This window comes from Ceratotherium simum, chromosome 28, assembly GCF_057802395.1.
Source record: "Ceratotherium simum simum isolate JZ-2026a chromosome 28, ASM5780239v1, whole genome shotgun sequence".
NCBI classification, from domain to species: Eukaryota; Metazoa; Chordata; class Mammalia; order Perissodactyla; family Rhinocerotidae; genus Ceratotherium; species Ceratotherium simum.
The window spans coordinates 35,919,784-35,942,165 of NC_141927.1; the positions used below are offsets into that span (position 1 = coordinate 35,919,784).

General features: G+C 35.1%; 1 protein-coding gene across 7 annotated transcripts in view; it reads left to right on the plus strand.

Annotated features, from left to right (window-relative positions):
• LOC106800303 (disintegrin and metalloproteinase domain-containing protein 5-like) overlaps positions 1-22,382 on the plus strand; it is a 184,608-nt gene that overhangs the window by 79,522 nt on the left and 82,704 nt on the right. For 6 of the 7 annotated variants that reach the window (XM_087418545.1, XM_087418543.1, XM_087418542.1 and 3 more), the window contains 2 exons: positions 30-213; positions 15,372-15,467. In XM_087418545.1, the coding sequence (XP_087274671.1) occupies positions 30-213; positions 15,372-15,467 (280 nt within the window). The remainder of the gene's footprint in view (positions 1-29; positions 214-15,371; positions 15,468-22,382) is intronic. The other variant, XM_087418548.1, reaches the window with a different exon arrangement.

The following is a 22,382-nucleotide window of genomic DNA, read 5'->3' on the forward strand; positions in this document are numbered from 1 at the left end:
TTGTTGTACTCATGTTTTTTATATTTTAGGTACTCTGAGGGTGTAAAGGATTTTAGCACCTGTAGTTTGGATGACTTTAAATATTTTGCTTCAAATTCTGGCCTTGACTGTCTTCAGAACATCATTCCAGAGGTGCCAGTTTACAGACAGAGGAGTGTATGTGGCAATGGAGTGTTGGAACAAGGTGAACAGTGTGACTGTGGCACTCCAGTGGTTAGTAGAAAGTTTTTCAAAAATTTTTTTATTCCCTATATATGTGTATAATAGTTGGAAAAGATGATAAAGACCCTTGTCTTTTATAAAAATAAATTTGAAAAAGAATATTGGGGAATACAGAAGCCTTTAAATCTCCTAATTTTGCTATTTTTTGAAGTGGAGAGCAAAGGTCCTTTAGATAATGTTTCAGGGTCTTCAGATATTACCTTCTGACTTTCTTTAGTGTAGGCATCAGCTCCAAATTTATAATTAGTGATCACAAACAGTGTCTAAGGAGTTCAAGAAATATACCATTAACAATAAGCAGTAAAAAAAACAGACAAACCTCTCAAGACTATAGACTATTACCAATGGGATAGCAAAATGCATTGTTTGATAATATAGGGAGAAAAAATTTTGCATTGACAGGTGATTCCAATTAAAAATATTTTAAAATGAAATCTATCACTTGCAGAAAATATAAAAATATAGAAGTGTTTAATAACACATTTAGTAAAGATGTTTCTAACAAGCTACTTGAAAGATGTATTTAGCACAGTATTATTTCAGTGAATGGAAGTGATACCCACTCTGTAATGCATGTAGTAAAGTGTTTAAGAACACATTTAATAAAGAAATTTCCAAAAAAGTACTTGAAGAAAAATATGGAACTAAGATCAAACCAAAACAAATATGAAAGATGATAGAGGAGGTATTGACAACAAAGTGAAGTAGTTGTATGAAAACTCTCAGAGATAGCAATTGTAAAATATGGAATATATTAGATATATAAATATATCTTAAATATATAAATATATATAATGTATTATATACAAATATACATATTTATATATGCTACATATATATACATATATATATGTATATATATATATAATTTAATGGCACTGGAACCTATCCAAATGAAGAAAGAAGCCAGAGGAGTGTACTCTTGAAAAACTGCAGCTGGAATAGGCAGAGATTGTGAAATTATGTCTTTGTAGCCTAAGGGTGCTCCTCCACCTCCATAGCTGTGGCTGAATTAAATGACTGTGGAAAACTGCAGCCCTGCTCACTCAGTGTGGCAGAGAACAGAGTTCAGGGATGAAAGCCACTAGAAATTTAAGGAGAAAATCCTGAAAGTGGGAGAATCATGAAAGTGGTGAGGCCTCAAATCTGATTATTAACTGTGTGAATATGCATTGGCCAGAAACACCCCATGGGGCAGGAGAGAAGGGTGAGACCCTTGAAAGACACAGGTGCATCAGGTGAGCTCTGTGAGATTGATGATGTTTTTAGAGAATATTTTCCAACTACGTGCAACTCAGGCAGCAGAAATCTGCAGCCTTATTGGTTTCAGATGTCAGAATACAGAGCCTCAGACTGGAACTGCAACTGGAAGTTAAAGAGGGATCTTCAGAAACAAGGAAACTGCAGATAGATTGTACTCTGAAATCTAAGTGTGGCCTCTGCCTACATCATTGGCTGAACGCTACATTACATCAGGGAATGAAGCTAAACATTCAGCAGATGGAAGCCATCTGAGCTGAGCAGAGATAGCTGCTACACATTGCAAGGGAGACAAAGTTTATAGTTTATGCCCAGGCAACTCCACTCCCTGCTAGGACATCTCCAGAAGGACACAGCTGAATACAGTCATTGTATCATTTTCTCTGTAATGCCCAACTTATTAACCAAAAATTACTAGACATTCAGAGAAACAGGAAAGTGTGAACCATATTCAGGAAAATAGGCAGTTAAGGGAAACTGACTCTGAGTCCAAGATGTTGTATTTAGCGGATAAAGACTTCAGAGTAGTTGTTTTGAGTGTATTAAGGGAATTAAAGGAAATTATGCTCAAATAATTTAAGGAAAAATTAACTTAATGAGTGAGCAGCTAAGGGATCTCAATGGATAAATAACCATAAAAACATATAACCTTAAAGTCTAGAAGTGACATGTACAATAACTTAAATGAAAAATTCATTGGGTGGGCCCAAAAGCACGAGACATGTCAGAATGAAGAGTCCATGAACTTGACAATAGAGCATTAAGATCTGTAAAATCTGTAGAACAGAGAGAAAAAAAGTTGAAGAAAAATGAACAAAACCTCAGGGACCTTAAAGGAAATGTTAAGCAGCCCAATATAGGTGTAATTGGATTTCAAGATAAAGAAAAGAGAAAAAATGCGGCAGAAACAAAATATTTGCAGGAATAATGCCTACTATTTCCCATATTTGAAGAAAAACATTTACTTACATGTCTCAGATGCTCAGATAACTATAAGTAGATAGACACAAAGAAAACCAATTCTATATACAGCACAGTAAGACCTCTCAAAGCCCCGAGATAAAAGAAAAGTTTAATTGCAGCCTGAAAAAAATACACATTAGATATGGGGTCCAATGATACAAAATATAGCTGACTTCTTATCACAAATAATGGAGGTCAGTAGACTTTGGAATGACAAATTAAAAGTGCTGAAAGAGGGCCAGCCCCAGTGGTCTAGTGGTTAAGTTCAGCACAGGCTGCTTCAGTGGCCTGGGTTCGGTTCCTGGGCATGGACCGACACCACTCATCTGTCAGTGGCCATGCTGTGGCAGCAGCTCACATACAAAATAGAGGAAGATTGGCAACAGATGTTAGCTCAGGGCAAATCTTCCTCAGCAAAAAAAGAAAAAAAAAAGTGCTGAAAGAAAAAAAAGTTAACAACCAAAAATTCTATACCCAAAGAAATTATCCTTTAAAATAGAAGCAAATAAATCTATTCTGAGTTAAGCAAAAGCTGAGACAATATATAATGGCCTCTAAGTTGCACTACAAAAAATTGTAAGAATTTGAAATTCTTCAGGCTGAAGGGCCAAGGTAGTAGATGACCAGTCGGATCTAGAGAAAGAAAGATGAGCACAGGAAATTGTAAATATGTGGGTAATATAAATAATTATATATGTTTTTTCTTTTCTTCTCTTAATTTCACTATGCTATATACAGGTACACATATGTAAATATATACACACTTATATACTATGCATTCATATAGAAATACACACATACACATGTACATATAAATATGTATACACATGTACATACATGTGTGTTTACTTAGGTACATATATACTCACATGTAAATATGGATGTGTATGTGCTTATGGATGTACATATGTATATATACATATAAACACAAATACACATACACATGGATGTGTATATATGTGTGTGTATCTATATATCTACATCTATACAATAATGATGATAGCACTAAAGATGGAAGAGGAAATTAAAATAAATTTTGCAAAGTTTCTATAGTTTACCTAAAGAAAATCAATATTAACTCTAAGTGGATTATAGTATTTTAAAAATACTTACTGTAAATACTAGAGCATATATTGAAAAATTATGCAGAGATATAGCTAAAAAACCTATAGAGGAGTTAAAACAAAATGCTAAACATACTTCATTAACACAGAATAAGGCAAGAAAGGAAGAATTGCAGAAGAAAAATAAGACGAAACAAATAGGAAACAAACAGCAAAATGACAAATTGAAATACACACATATTAATAATTGTATTAAATGTAAATAGGCAAAACACTGATCTAAAGGCACAGATTGTCTGACTAGATTAAAATCAAGAATCAGTTACATGCTTATCCGTATTGATGGAAAAAGAAAGATATAACAAACACACAGTAAATATGAGACAGCTATAGTAACCATATTAATATAAAAAGTAAACAGATATAGTAATGCTTCGAAATGATAGAAAGATAAATACATAAAGAAGATACAATAATAAACATATATATACATTTACAATAATATATGCACACAGAAATACATACACATGTTAGATCTTCAAGTTTCATGAAGCAATCACTGACAGAACTAAATGGAGAAACAGATAAATCCACTATTGTATTTGGAGGTAGGTTTCCTTTGGATCTCTCAGTACGTGATAGAACAACTAGACAAAAAGATCAGTAAGGATCTAGGAGACCTGAACAATACTATCAATGACCTTAATATAAGTGATATTTACTGGCCACTATGTTTAATAACTAAATATAAACATTCTTTTCAAGTGCTCTTTGAATATTCATCAAGATAAAATATATTCTTGGCCATGAAATAAATCTCAGCATATTTATTTTGTGTTGAGAATTAAATTAGAAATCAACAATAATAAGATATCTTAAAAAGTCCCCAAATACTTGGAAAATAAATGATCACATCTAAATGGCCCATGGCTCAAAGAAGAAATCACAAAGGCAATTAGAATATATTTTTAACAGTATGCAAATGAAAACATGTCAAAATCTATGAGATTCAGCTAACACAGTGTTTTGAGTAAAATCTATAGCTTTAGATGCTTATGTTAGAGAAGAAGAAAAGTCTGAAATCAATTCTTTAGAATGCTACTTTGGGAAACTGAAATACTAGTCTAAATTAAATCCAAAATAAATAGAAGGAAGTAATGATAAAGACAAAAGCAGAAATCAATGAGGTAGAAACCAGAGAATGAAAATCAATGAAAATAAAAACTGGTGCTTTGCACCCCTGTGTTCATTGCAGCCTTATTCACAATAGCCAAGACTTGGAAGCAACCTAAGTGCCCATCAAGGGACGAATGGATAAAGAAGCTGTGGTATATATACACAATGGAATACTACTCAGCCATAAGAAACGACGAAATCCAGCCATTTGTGACAACATGGATGGACATTGAGGGTATAATGCAAAGTGAAATAAGTCAGAGGGAGAAGGTCAAATACCGTATGATTTCCTTCATTAAGTAGTAGATAATAACAACAATAAACAAACACATAGGGACAGAGATTGGATTGGTGGTTACCAGAGGGGAAGGGGGGAGGGTGGAGGGTGAAAGGGATAATTCGGTACATGTGTGTGGTGATGGGTTGTAATTAATATTTTGGTGGTGAACATGATGTAGTCCATGCAGAAATAGAAGTACAATGATGTACACCTGAAATTTTTGCAATGTTATAAACCAATGTTACTGCAATAAAAAAAAAAACAAAAAAAACAACAAAAAAAACTGGTGCTTTGGAAAAAATCAATATACTTGATAAACCTCTCACTGTGCTGATGAAGGAAAAATGAGACAAAAACAAATTAATAATATCAGGAATGACAGAGGGCACATTACTACAGATTCTACATACATTAAAATAAGGAATATTAAAAACTACTTTACACGACTAAATTTTGCAATTTAGTTGAAATTGGCAAGTTTCTTAAAAGACTCAAATTATCACTGCTGATCGGAGAGAAAATTTGAATATCTCTATATTCAGTGAGGAAATTAAATTTGCAATTAAAATATTTTTCACAAAGAAACTCCAAACGCATGTTTCTTCAGCAGTGAATTTTATCAAACATATAAGGAAGAAATAATGCCAATTATACGTGAATCTTCTGATAATAGATGAAGGAGGCAGTTTGCAACTCATTTCATAAAGGGAGTATTGGTCTGAAGTCAAAACCTGACAAGACATTTAAAAGAAAAGAAAATCACAACAATATTCCTCATGAACAATATATAAATAGTTTAATAAGTCTTGATCAAATAGGGTTTATCCCAGGACTACAAGGTTGTTTTAACATATGAAAGTCATTCAATGTAATTCACCATAATAACAGAGTAGATGAAGAATAAAAGCATTTGAGAAAATTTAGCACTAATTCATTATAAACTCTCTCAGCATTCTACGAATAGAAGAGAACCTCCTCACTCTAATAAAGTACATCTCTGAAAAACGTACAACTATGATCATACTTACTGGTGAAAGACTCAATGTTTCCCCCTAATATCTGGAGCAAGGCAAAGATGTTCATTCTCACCACTTTCATCCAACATTGTAGTGGATGCTACAGCCATTGCAGTAGGGCAAGATAGAGAGACACATATGATTGAAAAGGAAGAAATAAAACTGTCTTTAATCAAGCTCAATTTGGTCACATGAGTAGAGACTCCTAAGCAATCTCCCCCAAAAAGCTACCCAAACTAATTACTGAATGCAAGTCACTGGATACAAGGTCAATATAAAAAAATTCAGCTGGATTCCTATGTATAAGCAATAATCAAGTGGGGAGTGAAATAAAAAGTACACTTCCATATATATTGTTTCAAAAAACGTGAAATATATGGAGATAAATTTAACAGAATATGTGCAAGACCTGAACAATAAAAACTTAAATTTCTCAGAGAAATGAAAGAAGATTAAAATGAATGGAGATATATCCCATTTTCATGGATTGGAAGACACAATATTGTTAAGATTTCAGCTCTACATAAATTGATCTATACATTCAACACAATCCCAATCTAAACTACCCATCTTTTTGTAGAAATTGACAAACTGATACTACAATTTATATGGAAATGCAAAGGAGCTGGAATAGACAAAGCATTAAAAGAAAAAGAACAAAGGAGGAGCACATACACTAACTTTCTATAAATTTCAAAATTTTCTATAAAGCTATAATCAAGATAATGTGCTATTGGACAAAGCATACATATATACCTTAATGGAACAGTATAGAGAATCCAGAAATAAAATGATTTTTGTATGGCCAAGTGATTTTCTGCCAATATGTTAAGGCAATTCGATGGATGAAGAAAATCTTTTCAACGAAGGTGGTGTATGAACTGGACCTCCATGTAAATAAAATAAACCTTGACCTCTCACCATACACAAAAATCAACTTGAGGATTCTGGGATGATGAAGGCATAAGAGGACTCTGAACTCACATGCTCCCATGGCCACAACAAATCTACAACTATCTGTGGAACAGTTACCTCTTAGAGAGATCTGGAAACTGGATTAAAAAAACCCCACAATAAGGGACAACACTGACAGGGGTGGAAAAGGCAGAAATATGCCTTGGCTGAGGAAGAAACCACATCGTAGCCATGGTGCTTCATGGCCGGGAGCAATCTTAAAGGTATGAATCTTTGCCCAGAGGAGCGTGGGGGATCTAAGCAGGAGATCTATGTCACAACAGGTGTCCCAGCCTTTGAATTCAGCACAACCAAGGTGAGTTCCCATAATACCTGGCTTTGCTAGCTTTTCAAACCAAGGAGAATACACCCCGAAAAACTATTGAACTTTAGAGAAAGAAAAGCCTACTCAAAAAGGGCCCACATACAGATTCACTCGTTCCAGAAACCAACACAAAAACACCAAAAACAAAGCTTTACAGTTCTTTGGTAAAAGAGATTCACTTGCTAAGCTCTAAGAGTATCTCAGAGAGGCAAGAGGCAGCTGGGCCCCCCTCCCGAGGGACTGAGACCTTGGTGGCAGCCATTATTGTGATCTACTTCAGTCAGGCTGACATGGATGCTGGCAGATGCCATTGGATTTCTTCCTTTGGCCTGTTAGTGCAGGAGTCTGCCCCGCCCACTAGAGCACTGATTTAATCAAGCTCAACCAGGGCAGGCATCTGCCCCAGGACTGGCCCCACCCACCAACAAGCCCTTGGGGAACTTGTGGGCCTGTATAGGTGGGGTTTGTGGGGTCTCCACAGTGGGGCAAGTGGGTCTGCCTCAGTGGAGCATGTGTGTGGGGTGGGCCTGCATTGGCAGGGTTTGTGGGCCTGTGGGCCCGTGGGCTGTGGGGAATGTCAGTCACAACAGACTTGTGCTGCTGGTCATCTCTAACAGCCACACAGGGGATCTGCCCCACATTTCCATCCCTGAAAAGATTGTGTGCTGCCATGCCTGGGCCCGGCCACACCTGTCTGTGCTCCTGAAAGAGCTGACAATAACGTCACACCACAGGGAGCCTCACTGGAGGCCTGCAGCAATCATGAGCCCCTGAGCCTAGCAACCAGTCACACTGGGGGCCTGACTCACTTAACAACAAAGGAGCAGCAGTTGTGTGCTATTAGACCTTGCAGCCAGCTGTGCCGGGGCTTGCCCCCTGCAATAAAGTGACTAAGGTGACCATAGCAGCCACACATGGCTGAGCCTTACAATCAGCTGGCCCAGGGGCCAGCCTAGGCTACCTGTGCACCCGTAACAAGAGCAACTCTGCGACAACAGAAGGGCACATGTAGCCCACACAGGGGACACTCCTGGAACATTTGGAACAGGTGGTGAGAGGGAAGCACATTGCTGGGCCTCATGAGACATCTCTTATAGAAGGCCACATTTCCGAGATCAAGAGATGTAGCTGACCTACCTAATACATAGATATAGGCACAGAAAAGTAGGCAAAATGAGGAAACAAAAGGAATATGTTCCAAATAAGGGAACAGGGTAAATCCTCAGAAAGAGAACTAAATGAAAGAGAAAAACACTGTACCTGATAAAGAGTACAAACTAATAGTCACAAGGATGGTCATTGATCTTGGGAGAAGAATAGATGAACACAGTGAGAACTTCAACAAGGAACTGGAAAATACAAAAAAGAACCAATCAGAGCTGAAGAATACAATGATGGAAATGAAAAATTCACCAGAGGGAATCAACAAGAGTAGATGACACAGAAGAATGGGTCAGTGATCTGGATGAAAGAGCAGAGGAAATCACCAAAGGTGAGCAGAAAAAAGTAGAAAGAATTAAAAAAAACAGGGATGGTGTAAGGGACCTCTGGGACAACATCAAGTATACTAACATCTGTATAGGTGTCCCAGAAGGAGAGAGAGAGAGACAAAGGAGCAGAGAACCTATTTGAAGAAATAATAGCTGAAAACTCCCCTAACCTGAGGAAGGAAACAGACATCTAGGTACAGGAGCAAAGGAGCCCCAAACCAGATGAACCCAAAGAGGCCCACACCAAGACACATTATAATTAAAATATCAAGAATTAAAGATAAAGAGAGAATCCTAAAAGCTGCACGAGAAAGGCAACAAGTTAGATACAAAGGAAACCCCATGAGGCTATCAGCTGACATCACAGCAGAAACCTCACAGGCAGAAGGGAGTGGTATGATGTATGCAAAGTAATTAAAGGAAAAAACCTACAACCCAAAATATTCTACCTGGCAAGGTTATCATTCAGAATGGAAGGAGAGAGAAAGAGTTTTCCAGACAAGCGAAAACTATAGGAGTTTATCACTACTAAACCAGCCTTATAAGAAATGTTAAAAGGACTTATTTAAGTGGAAAATAAAAGACCACAGATAGGAATAAGAAAATTATCAAAGAAAAATTATGACTGATAAAGGCAAATTTACAGTAAAGGTGGTGGATCAAACACCTATAAAGCTAGTATGAAGGTCAAAAGAGAAAAGTACTGAAAATATCTATCTCCATTATAACAGGTTAAGGGATACACACACACATACACAAAAGAGGTTAAATATGATAACAGAAACATAAAATGTAGGGGAAGGGGAGTAGAAGTGTAAGGCTTTAATAAGAGGTCAAACTTAAGAGACCATCGACTTAATATATATTTCTATTTACATTTGTTGTTATATATGAACCTCACGGTAATCACAAACCAGAAGCCTATAATAAATACACAGAAAATGAAGAGAAAGAAACACAAACATAATACTAAAGAAAGCTATCAAATCACAAAGGAAGAGAGCAAGAGAAGAAGAAAGGAACAGAGAAGAACTACTAAAACACCCAGAAAATAGTAACAAAATGACAATGAGTACCTACTTATCAATAGCTACTTTAAATGTCAATGGACTAAATGCTCCAATCAAAAGACATAGGGTGGCTGTATGGATAAAAATCCAAGACCCATATATAGGCTGCATAGAAGAGACAGACTTCAGACCTAAAGACACTCACAAACTGAAAGTGAAGGGATGGAAAAAGATATTCCATCTTAATGGCAATGAAAATAAAGCTGGGGTAATAATACTCATATCAGACAAAATAGACTTTAAAACAAAAACTGTCAACAAGAGTCAAAGAAGGGCACTACATAATGATCAAGGGAACAATCCAACAAGAGGATATAACACTCGTCAATATCTATGCACCCAACGTAGAAACACCTAAATATATAAGCAATTATTAACAGACATTAAAGGAGAAATGGATAGTAACACAAAAATAGTGGGGGACTTGAACACTTTACTTACATCAATGGATAGATCATCCAAGTAAAGATCAATAAGGAAACATTGGTCATAAATGACATATTAGACCAAATGGACTTAGTATATATATACAGAACATTCTGTCCCAAAACTACAGAATACACATTCATTTCGAATGCACATGGAACATTCTCCAGGATAGAGCACATATTAGGCCACAAAACAAGACTCAATAAATTTAAGAAGATTGAAATCATATCAAGCATCTTTTCTGACCACAATGGTGTAAAACTAGAAATCAACTATAAGAAGAAAACTGGAAAAGCAACAAATATGTGGAGGTTAAACAAAATGCTACTTAACAACTATTGGGTCAATGAAGAAATCAGAGTAGATGTCAAAAAATACCTGGAGACAAATGAAAATGAAAATACTAAATGCCAAAATTTATGGGATACAGCAAAAGTGGTTTTGGTATCAGGGGAAGTTTATAACAAACTAAGAGGGGAGTTTATAGCAAGCAGGCCTACCTCAACAAACAACAAAAATCTCAAACAATCTAACAATACACCTAAAGTAACTAGAATAAAAGAACAAAAAAAGCACAAAATCAGTAGAAGGAAGAAAATAAAAATCAGAGCAGAAATAAATGTAAAGGAGATTTAAAAAACAATAAAAATATCAATGAAACTAAGAGCTGGTTCTTTGAAAAGATAAACAAAATTGACAAACCTTTAGCTAGACTCACAAGAAAAAAAGAGATAAGGCTCACATAAAATCAGAAGCGAAAGTGGAGAAATTACAATGATACCACAGAAATACGAAGGATTAAGAGAATACTATGAAAAGCTATACACCAAAAAATTTGATAATCTAGAAGAAATGGATAAATTCTTAGAATCATACAACCTTCCAAAACTGAATTAAGAAGAAATAGAAAATCTGAATAGACCGATCCCTAGTAAGTAGATTGAAACAGTAATCAAAAACCTCCCCAAAAAACAAAAGTCCAGGGCCAGAGAGCTTCCCTGGTGAATTCTACCAAACATTCAAAGAAGATTTAATACCTATCCTTCTCAAACTCTTCCAAAAAATCAAAGAGGAGGGAACACTTAAGCTCATTCTGCAAGGCCAGCACTACCCTGATACCAAAACCAGAAAAGGACAACACAAAAAAGAAAATTACAGTCCAATATCACTGATGAACATAGATGCAAAAATCCTCAACAAAATACTAGTAAATCAAATACAACAATTTACCAAGATCAAGTGGAATTTATTCCAAGGATACAGGGATGTTTCAACATCTGGAAATCAATCAACATGATACATCACATTAACAAAATGAAGAATAAAAATCATATGATTATCTCAATAGCTGAAGAGAAAGCATTTGGCAAGATACAGCATACATTTATGATAAAAATTCTGAATAAAATAGGTATAGAAGAAAAGCACCTCAACATAATAAAGGCCATATCTGACAAACCCACAGCTAACATCATATTTCATGGTGAAAAACTGAAAGCCATCCCTTTAAGAATAGGAACCAGACAAGGATGCCCACTCTCACCACTCTTATTTAACATAGTGTTAGAAGTCCTAGCCAGAGCAATCAGGCAAGAAAAAGAAATAAAAGGGATCCAAATTGGAAAGGAAGAAGTAAAACTGTCATTATTTGCAGATGACTTGATTTTATATACAGTAACCCCTAAACAATTGACCAAAAAATGATTAGAAATAATAAGCGAATACAGTCAAGTTGCAGGGTAGAAAATCAACAAACAAAAATCAATTGCATTTCTATACACTAACAACAAAATAGCACACCGAGAAATTAAGACTACAATCCCATTTACAGTTGCAACAAAAAGAATAAAATACCTGAGACAATTTAACCAAAGAGGTGAAAGGCCTTTCATTGAAAACTATAAAACACTTTTTTTTTAAAGATTTTATTTATTAATTATTTTTTCCCCCACAAAGCCCCAGTAGATAGTTGTATGTCATAGCTGCACATCCTTCTAGTTGCTGTATGTGGGACGCGGCCTCAGCATGTCCAGAGAAGTGGTGCGTCAGTGCGCGCCCGGGATCCGAACCCGGGCCGCCAGCAGCGGAGCGTGCGCACTTAACTGCTAAGCCACGGGGCCAGCCTATAAAACACTTTTGAAAGCAATCAAAGAAGACACAAAGAAATGGAAAGATATTTACATGGTTAAAATGTCCATACTTCCTAAAGCAATCTACAGATTCAATGCAATCCCTATCAAAGTCCCAATGACATTTTTCATGGAAATAGAACAAAGAATCCCAAAATTTATATGGAACAACAAAAGACCCAGATAGCCAAAGGACTACTGAGAAAAAAAAAAAAAAAGTTGGAGTTATCATGCTCCCTGATTTCAAAGTATACTATAAAGCTATAGTAATCAAAACAGCATGGTACTGGCACAAAAACAGACACACAGATCAATGGAACAGAACTGAGAGCCCAGAAACAAACCCACACATCTATGGACAGCTAATTTTTGACAAGGGAGCCAAGAACGTACAATGGAGAAAGGAAAGTCTCTTCCAATAAATGGTGTTGGGAAAACTGGACAGCCACATACAAAAGAATGAAAGTAGACCATTGTCTTACACCATACACAAAAAAATAACTCAAAATGGATTAAAAACTTGAATGCAAGACCTAAAACTATAAAACTCCTTGAAGAAAACTACAGGCAGTATGCTCTTTGACTTCAGTCTTAGGAGTATCTTGTTGAATACCATGTCTCACCAGGAAAGAGAAAGAAAAGAAAAAAATAAACAAATGAGAGTACATCAAAACCCACTGCACAGCAAAGAAAACCACCAACAAAATGAAAAGATAATTGGGATAATATATTTGCAAACCATGTATCTGAGAAGGGGTTAATATCAAAAATATATAAAGAACTCATATAACTGAATAATAACAAAAAAACCTATTAAAATGGGCAAAGATCTAAACAGACATTTTTCTAAAGAAGATATACAGATGGCCTACAGGCACGTGAAAAGATGTTCAACATCACTAATTATTAGGGAAGTGCAAATCAAAACTTCAATGAGATACCACCTTACACCCGTCAGAATGGTGTAATTAACAAGACAAGAAATAACAAGTGTTGGAGAGGATGTGGAGAAAAGGGGACCCTCATACACCTGCTGGTGGGAATGTAAACTTCACAGTCACTATGGAAAACAGTATGGAGATTCCTCAAAAAATTAAGAATAGAACTACCATATGATCCAGCTATTCCACTTCTGGGTATTTTTCCAAAGAACATAAAAACACTAAGTCAGAAAGATATTTGCACCCGTATGTTCATTGTGGCATTATTCACAATAGCCAAGACTTGGAAGCAACCTAAGGGCCCATCAATGGATGAATGGATAAAGAAGATGTGGTATATATACACAATAGAATACTCCTCAGTCATAAAAAGATGAAATCTTGCCATTTGTGACTACATGGGGTAATAGGGCACATATGTATGGTGATGGATGATAATTAGTCTTTGGGTGGTGAACATGATGTAGTCTATACAGAAATCGAAGTATAATGATGTACACCTGAAATTTATATAATGTTATAAACCAATGTTACCTCAATAAAAAAATTAACATGAAATGGCTCAAGGACCTAAATATAAAAGCTAAAATTCTAAAGCTTTTAGGGTAAAACATAGAAAACAATCTTTTTGACCCCATGGTAGGGAAAAATTTCTGATATGCCAAATAAGAATGAGGTTTTAAAGAAAAAAGTGATATATTGTACTTCATCAAATTTAGAGACTTTTTCTCTTAGTCTGTCAAGAAAAATAAAATGGCAAGCTTCAGAATGGGAGAAAATATTTATAATTCATATATATTTAAATATATATGAATAAATATAAATTAAATGAATAAATAAATATAAATTATATGAATAAATAAATTAAATGAGTAAATATAAAAATATATTCAAAAGCCAATTCAAAGACTTTTATTCAAATACATAAAAAGACAGTTAAGAATTCTGGTTTCCAGTCTGACATGTGAGAAGTTTAGAAGTTGCCACTCAGTCCTTACAATAAATAAAAAGCTAGACAAATTGAAAAATCAACAACTCTTCTTAGATCCATCGTGAGGTCACAGACCAAAACACTGCCCCATAAACTGGAAAGATTGACAAGTGAATACAGAGAACACAACTTACTGGAGTAGCTGAACCCTTTTGGGAACCAGTGCCTAGGTAGGAAAACCTGAATTGTAGTTGAGAAATTGCTGGATCTTAAAAAGGTCTGCCCTTACAAATACAAAGTTGGATTGAAAAATACAAAACAACTAAGAATAACCAAGCATTTGATTAAAAGAAACAGTATGAAAAAAAAAGCTAACAAAAGAATATTTAAATTTTGGGTACACAAGTCAATATATGAAATAACTTTTTAAAAATATAATACTGCTGCCTATGGTCAAGTTGTTCACTGAAAATACCAATAAAAAATACCAATAACAAAAAAGACAAAAGCAGAAACTCAAACTTCTCATATTGGCAAACTACCTAATTTAGAACAAACTTACTATTGAAGACTAGAAGAGCTGATTAAAGGCACTGACTCTTATAACATATAAGTAAGTATGGGGCCAACATCCAAGTTAAATCAAATCTGGATAGATTAGCCTGGCTTCTGGGACCACTTTTTTAGGGTTGAGGTTTGAGATTTTGCCATTTCAGAGAGAGGAGCCGGGAGTCTGAATGTTGCTTTTGACAGCTTCACATCAGAGAAATTCTATATGAATGGATTTTGCTTATACAATTTATTATAAAAGCAAGAATATAAGAAAATGTTTGAAGAGAATGGTAGTTAACAAGGTATCTGATAACTATCTCCTCTAAGGTTTTGAGTCCACAGTAGTGTGTTACTATTGTTCAATTTATAATGGAATGTAGTGAAACAACACATTTCTTTTACTAACTGGTGAATGAGATGTTGATCTCTATAATTCTCATATAAAGAATGGGATTACTGAAACTGTGAATTTAAGAAAAGCTTCATACTTTGTAAAGAAATTCTGTGTTGCAGTTTTCTCTGATAGTACCTAATCATACATGATTGAGTAACAGAGCATTTGTTTACAGAATTGTACTCATAAAAGCTGTTGTGATCCTAGAACATGTACAAAGAAAAAGGGTAAAGACTGTGGTTCTGGGGAATGCTGCACAAAAAATTGCAAGGTAAGAGGCAATTTGTATTTTAGAATAGCTCAGCATTAACTTCTTGAAATACTTATTTCAGGGAGATGGAAAACATGTCATATAGCATATTCAGCCCTTCCCATTATATTATATCAAGTAACATTGGACCCACTCTCACACTTCAGTCCATTCAGTAATTTATCATTTCCACGTTTCGCATGTACATAATGCCTAATGCTTCTCCTCTCCAGATTTGGCTTCCCATTTGTATACCTTGTTACAAATATTTCTTGTACCCACTGAGATTTCTCTATGATCAACATATATCTGGAGCAAACCCTCTTAAATTCTTAATTTCTAACACTTTATCTCACGTGGGATCAGGAAGTTAGATTAGTTCTTTGTGTTGGCTAAATTCTCTTCACTGTCTTCTGGCAAGTCCTCTGTTCCTTTGCAAGTCATTCAATTATTGTTACAATCACTCAATCCCTCTTTATTGAAACCATTTAAAGAATTCCTGAATAATTGCCCCACACCCAGCATAATTCACTGGAATCTAAGGAAAAAAGAAACTCCTAAACAAAGTAAATGGCAAATATCTGTAAGGTTGGAGGAAGAATCTGCTTTTATATTTAAAAATTTTTTTCACCAGCTTTGTTAAGATATAATTGACATATGACATTGTGTAAGTTTAAGGTGTACAGCATAATGATTTGATCTAAGTATATATTGTGAAATCATTACTATAAATTATGGTTAGTTTATTATTATCAATTATAATAATATTATAATTAAGGTTAGTTTACACATTTACCACTTCACATAGTGAGAGCTTTTAAGACTTACTATCTTAGCAACTTTCAAGTATATAATACATTATTGTTAACTATAGTCAACATGCTGTACATTATATCCCCAGACTTATTCATTTTATAGCAGAAAATTAGTACCCTTGACCAACATCTTTCCATTTCCCCCACCTAGCAGCCCCTGGCAACCACCAATATACTCTCTGTTTTGATGAGTTTGGCTTTTTAGCATTCCACATACAGGTGAGATCATACAGTATTCGTCTTTTTCTTGTCTGACTTATTTCACTTAGCATAATGCCCTCAAAGTTCATCTGTGTTGTCACAAATGGCACGATTTCCTTCTTTTTTATAGCTGAATATTATTCCGTTGCATATATACACTACGTTTTTTTAATACATTCATCCATTGATGGACACTTAGGTTGTTTCCATGTCTTGGCTATTGTGAATAGCTGCAACGAACGTGGGGGTGCACATATCTCTTAAAGATACTGATTTTATATCCTTCAGATATATACCCAGAAAAGAGATTCCTGGATGAATAGTAATACTATTTTTCATTTTTCAGGGAACCCCTATTCTCTTTTCTGTGGTGGCTATACCAATTTACATTCCCACCGAAAGTGCACAAGGATTCCCTTTACATCCTTGCCACCACTTGATATCTCTTATCTTTTGGTAATAACCATTCCAACAGGTGTGAGGTGATCTATTATTGTGGTTTTGATTTGCGTTTCCTGATGGTTAGTGATCTTGAGCACCTTTTCGTGTACCTGTTGACAATGTGAATATCTTCTTTGGAAAAATGTGTATTCAGGTGCTTTGCTAATTTTTAAATTCAGACTTTTCTTTTTGCTATTGAGGTATATGAGTTCTTTATATATTTTGAATATTAACCCCTTATCAGATCTACAGATTGCAAGTATTTTATCCTATTCTGTAGCTTGCCTTTTTATTTTAATTATTTCCTTTGCTGTGCAGAAGCTTTTTAGTTTGATGTAGTTCCGCTTGTTTATTTTTGCTTGTGTTGTTGGTGTTATACCCAAAAAGTCATTGCCAAGATATGATCAAAGATGTTTTCTTCTAGGAGTTTTACGATTTCAGGTCTCACATTTAAGTATTTAACCCATTTCAAGTGAACTTGTGTGTATGCTGTAATATAAGGGTCCAGTTTACTACTTTTGCATGTGAATATTCAGTTTTCCCTGCATCATTCAAGGCTATCCTTTCCCCATTGTGTGTTCTTGGCACCGTTGTCAAAGATTAGTTGGCTATATATGTGTGGTTTTATATCTGGGCTCTCAATTCTATCCCTTTGATCTGTCTGTTTTGATGCCAATACCATACTGTTTTGATTACCATAGCTTTGCAGTACAGTTTGAAATCAGGAAGTGTGATGCCCCCAGCTTTGTACTTCTTTCTCAAGATTGCTTTGGCTATTGGGGTCTTCTGTGGGTCCATATGAATTTTAGTATTGCTTTTTGTTTCTATGAAAAATGTCTTTGGAATTCAGACAAAGATTACATTGAATCTATAGGTTGCTTTGGTAGTATGGATATTTTAACAATATTAATTTTTCTGATCCATGAACACAGGGTATCTTTTCATTTATTTGTGTCTCTTTCAGTTTCTTTCATGGATGTTTTATGGTTTTTTGTATACAAGTTTTCACCTCCTTGGTTAAATTTATTCCTAAGTATTTTATTGTTTTTGGTACTATTGTAAATGGGATTTTAAAAATTTATTTTTCATATATTTCATTGCAAATGTGTAGAAATGCAAAAAATTTTTGTAGTTTGATTTTGTGTCTTGCAACTTGATTGAATGTGTTCATCAATTCTAACAGTTTTTTGGTGGCTTCTTTAAGATTTTCTGTATATGAGATCATGTCATCTGCAGACAATTTTCCCTCTTCCTTTCTGACTTTGGTGCTTTTTATTTCTTTTTCTTGCCTAATTGCTCTGGCTAGGGCTTCCAGTACTATGTTGAATAGGAGTGGTGAGAGTGCACACCTTCATCTTGTTCCTGATGTTAAAGGAAAACTTTCAGATTTGCACTGAGTATGATGTTAGCTAAGGCTTATCGTATATGGCCTTTATTATGTTGAGATATATTCTTTCTATACCCAAATTGTTGGGAACTTTTAGCATAAAAGGATGTTGGATTTTTTTTTTAAGATTTTATTTATTTATTTTCCCCCCAAAGCCCCAGTAGATAGTTGTATGTCGTAGTTGCACATCCTTCTAGTTGCTGTACGTGGGACGCGGTCTCAGCATGGCCGGAGAAGCGGTGCGTCGGTGTGCGCCCAGGATCCGAACCCGGGCCGCCAGCAGCGGAGCACGCGCACTTAACTGCTAAACCATGGGGCCAGCCCAAAAGGATGTTGGATTTTATCAAATGTTTTTTTTTTTCTGCATTTCTTCAAAGGATTACATGATTTTTACCCTTAATTCTGTTAATGGAGTGTATCACATTTATTGATTTCCATATGTTGAAACATCCTTGCCTCTCAGGGATAAATCCCACGTGATCATGGTATATGATCCTTTTAATGTGCTATTGAATTTGGTTTGCTAGTATTTTGTTGAGAATTTTTGTGTCTATATTTATCAGGGATGTTGGCCTGTAATTTTCTTTTCTTGTAGTGTCCTTTTCTGTCTTTGGTATCAGGGTAATACTGGCCTTGTAAAATGAATTTGGGAGTAGTCTCTCCTCTTTAAGATTTTGGAAGAGTTTGAGAAGGATTAGCATTAATTCTTCTTTAAATATTTCATAGAATTCACTTTTGAAACCACCTGGTCCCGGGCTTTTCTTTGTTAGGAGATTTGATAACAAATTCAGTCTCTTTAGCTGTGATTGGTCTGTTCAAGTTTTCCATTTCTTTGTGATTCAGTCTTGCTATGTTATCTATTTCTAGGAATTTATTCATTTCTTATAGGTTATGCAATTTGTTGGCATATAGTTGTTCATAGTAGCCTCTTATGATCCTTTGTATTTCTGTGGTATCAGTTTTAGTGTCCCCTCTTTCATTCATAATTTTGTTTTATTGAGACCTGTCTCTTTTGTTCTTGGTTAGTCTAGCTAAAGGTTTGCCATTTTGTTTATCTTTTCAAAGAACCAACTCTTAGTTTCATTAATTTTTTTTCTATAGTCCCTGATCTCTATTTCATTTATTTCCACTTTGATCTTTGTTATTTCCTTCCTTCTACTGAATTTGCTAGCTTAGTTTGTTCTTCCTTTTCTGATTCTTTTAGGTTTAAAGTCAGGTTGTTTACTTCAGATCTTTCTTTTTCTAATATAGGCACTTATTGCTATAAACTTACCACTTAGAACTCCTTTTGCTGCGTCTCATACATTTTATGCTGTTTTTTTGTTTTGATTTATATCAAGATACTTTCTGATTTCCCTTTCATTTCTTCTTTGATTCATTGGTTGTTCAAGAGTGTGATGATTAATTTACACATTTTGTGAATTTTCCAGTTTTCCCTCTGTTATTGGTTTCTAGTTTCATACCAATGTGAATGGAAAAGATACTAGATATTATTTCAATCTTCTTAAATTTCTTAAAACTTGCTTTGTGGAACAACATATGTTGTCTACTGGAGAATGTTTCGTCTGTGCTTGAGGAGAATGTGTATTTTGTACCAATTGGATATAACGTTCTATATATGTCTTCAGGGGCATTTGGTCTACAGTGTTATTCAGGTCTACTGTTTTCTCATTGATTTCCTTTCTGGTTGATCTATACAGTGTTGAAAATAGGATATTGAAGTCCCCAACTATTGTGCTGCTGTCTACTTCTCCCTTCATTCTGTTAATGTTTGCTTTAAGTTTTTAGGTGTTCCAATATTTGGTGCATATATAGTTACAAGTGTTATATTCTCTTGATAAATTGACCCCATATCACTGTATAATGACCTTCTTTGTCTTTTGTGACTGATTTGACTGAAAGTATTTTATTTGATAGAAGTATAGCAAACCTTGCTCTCTTTTGGTTACCATTTGCATAGAATATTTTTTCGTCCCTTCACTTTCAGCCTATGAATATCCTTATAGCTAAATTGAATTTCTTATAGCAAGCATATTGTTGGATCTTATTTTTTATCCATTTGCCTCTCTGTGTTTTTGGAGAGTTTAACCCATTTACATTTAAACTAATTATTGATAGGTAAGGACTTTCTGTTGCCATTTTGTTAATTGTTTTCTGGGGTTTTTTTAAGTTCTTTTTTCCATTTCTTCCTCTCTTGGTGTCTTCCTTTGTGATTTACTTTTTGTGGTGGTATGCTTTTTTTCTCTTTATCTTTTGTGAATCTACTATAGGTTTCTTCTTTGTGATTACCATGAGGCTTATGTAAAACATTTTATAGATATAAAAAGATATAGATATAAAGTAGATAGTCTACTTTAAGCTGATAACATCTTACAAAAGCTCTATATTTTTGATTCCCCTTCCCCCACATTTTGTGCTATTAATGTCAAATTTTGCATCTTTTTATATTGTGCATCCATTAATGAATTATTATAGCAATATTTACTTTATAATACTATTGTCTTTTAACTTTTCACTAGAGATAAAAGTTATTTATGACCATTACAGTGCTAAGGTATTCTGAATTTGACTATATATTTACATTTACCAGTGAATTTTATACTTTTATATATTTTCATAACTTAGTGTCCTTTCATTTCAATAAATGAACTCCTTTTAGGATTTCTTGTAAGGCAGGTCTAGAGGGATAAACTTCCTTAGCTACCTTATTTGTCTGCAAATGTCTTTCTCTCTCCTTAATTTCTGAAGGATAGTTTTGCCTAGTTGAGTTTTCTTGGTGGCCAGTTTTTTTTCTTTCAGCATTTTGAATATATCATCCCACTCATCTCTTGTTTTTAACATTTCTGCAGAGAAATCTGCTGATAGCCCTTTGGAGTTTCCTTGTATGTGATGAGTAACTTTTCTCTTGCTGCTTCAAAAAACTTCCTTTGACTTTTAACATTTTGATTATAATTTGTCTTGGGGTAATCTTCTTTGGGTTGTTCTTGCTTGGGGTCCTTTTAGCTTTCTGTTTCTGGCTGTCCACATTTCTTTCAAGATTTGGGAACTTTTCAGATGTTATTTCGTTAAATAATCTTTCTGCTCCTTTCTCTCTGTTTTCCCCTTCAGGGACTCCCATGATATGAATGTTTGTTTGCTTAATGAAGTCCTATAATTTGTGTAAGCTTTCTTCTCTCTTTTTCCTTGTTTTTTCTTTTTGTTCCTCTAACTTGATAATTTCAAATCAACAGTATTCAAGTTCACTTATTATTTCTTCTGTAAGATCAATCTGCTGTTGAACCCCTTTATTAAATTTTTCATTTCTGTTATTGTTTTCTTCAGTTGTAGGATTTCTGTTTGGTTCTTTTTGATGGTTTCTATTTCTTTCTTGCTTCTTTTTGTTCTTGCATGTTTTCCTGATTTCATTTAGTTGTCTCTCTGTGTTCTCTTGTATTTCATTGAGTTTCTTTAAGATGATTATTTTGAATTGTTGTAAAGCCATTCGTAGATCTTTATTTCTTTGTGGTTAGTTACTGGAGCTTTATTAGTTTCATTTACTGATGTGATAGTTGCCTGACTCTTTGTGATCTGTGTAGCCTTGGGTTGGTGTTTGTGCATTTGAAAGAGCAAACACCTACAGACTGGTTTCTGCATGTGGAGATCTTCTGTTAGTTCCCAGGCTGATGGGATTACCTCCAGAATAGCAGTCATGCTGAGTTGGAGCCAGTTTACAAGGAGTTTGGGCAGGCATGAATCCTGTCTGGTTCCCAGGTGTATTGGACTGCCTCCAGAACCTTGTTTAGTAGGGTGACACTGGGACAAGGGTCTAGTTCAGGGTCCACAGTTGAGTGCTCAGACCGGGGCCTGTTACCAGGTATCTGGATGGGTGTGACTCCTACCAGCTTCCTAGGAGGGCTCCTGCCAGATCACTGGGTGAGTTCCTGTGTGGACAGGACTGGCCCTGACCATGTCTTTGAGTGGCTGGAACGGAGTCCCTGGGCTCAGGATCCACAGCCAAGACTGAGTTCTACAGACCTGGCTCTAGAAACACAGATGAGTGTGTCTCCTGCCAAGTCTCTGGCTGGGCTAGACAGGTCTCTGACCATGGCTGGA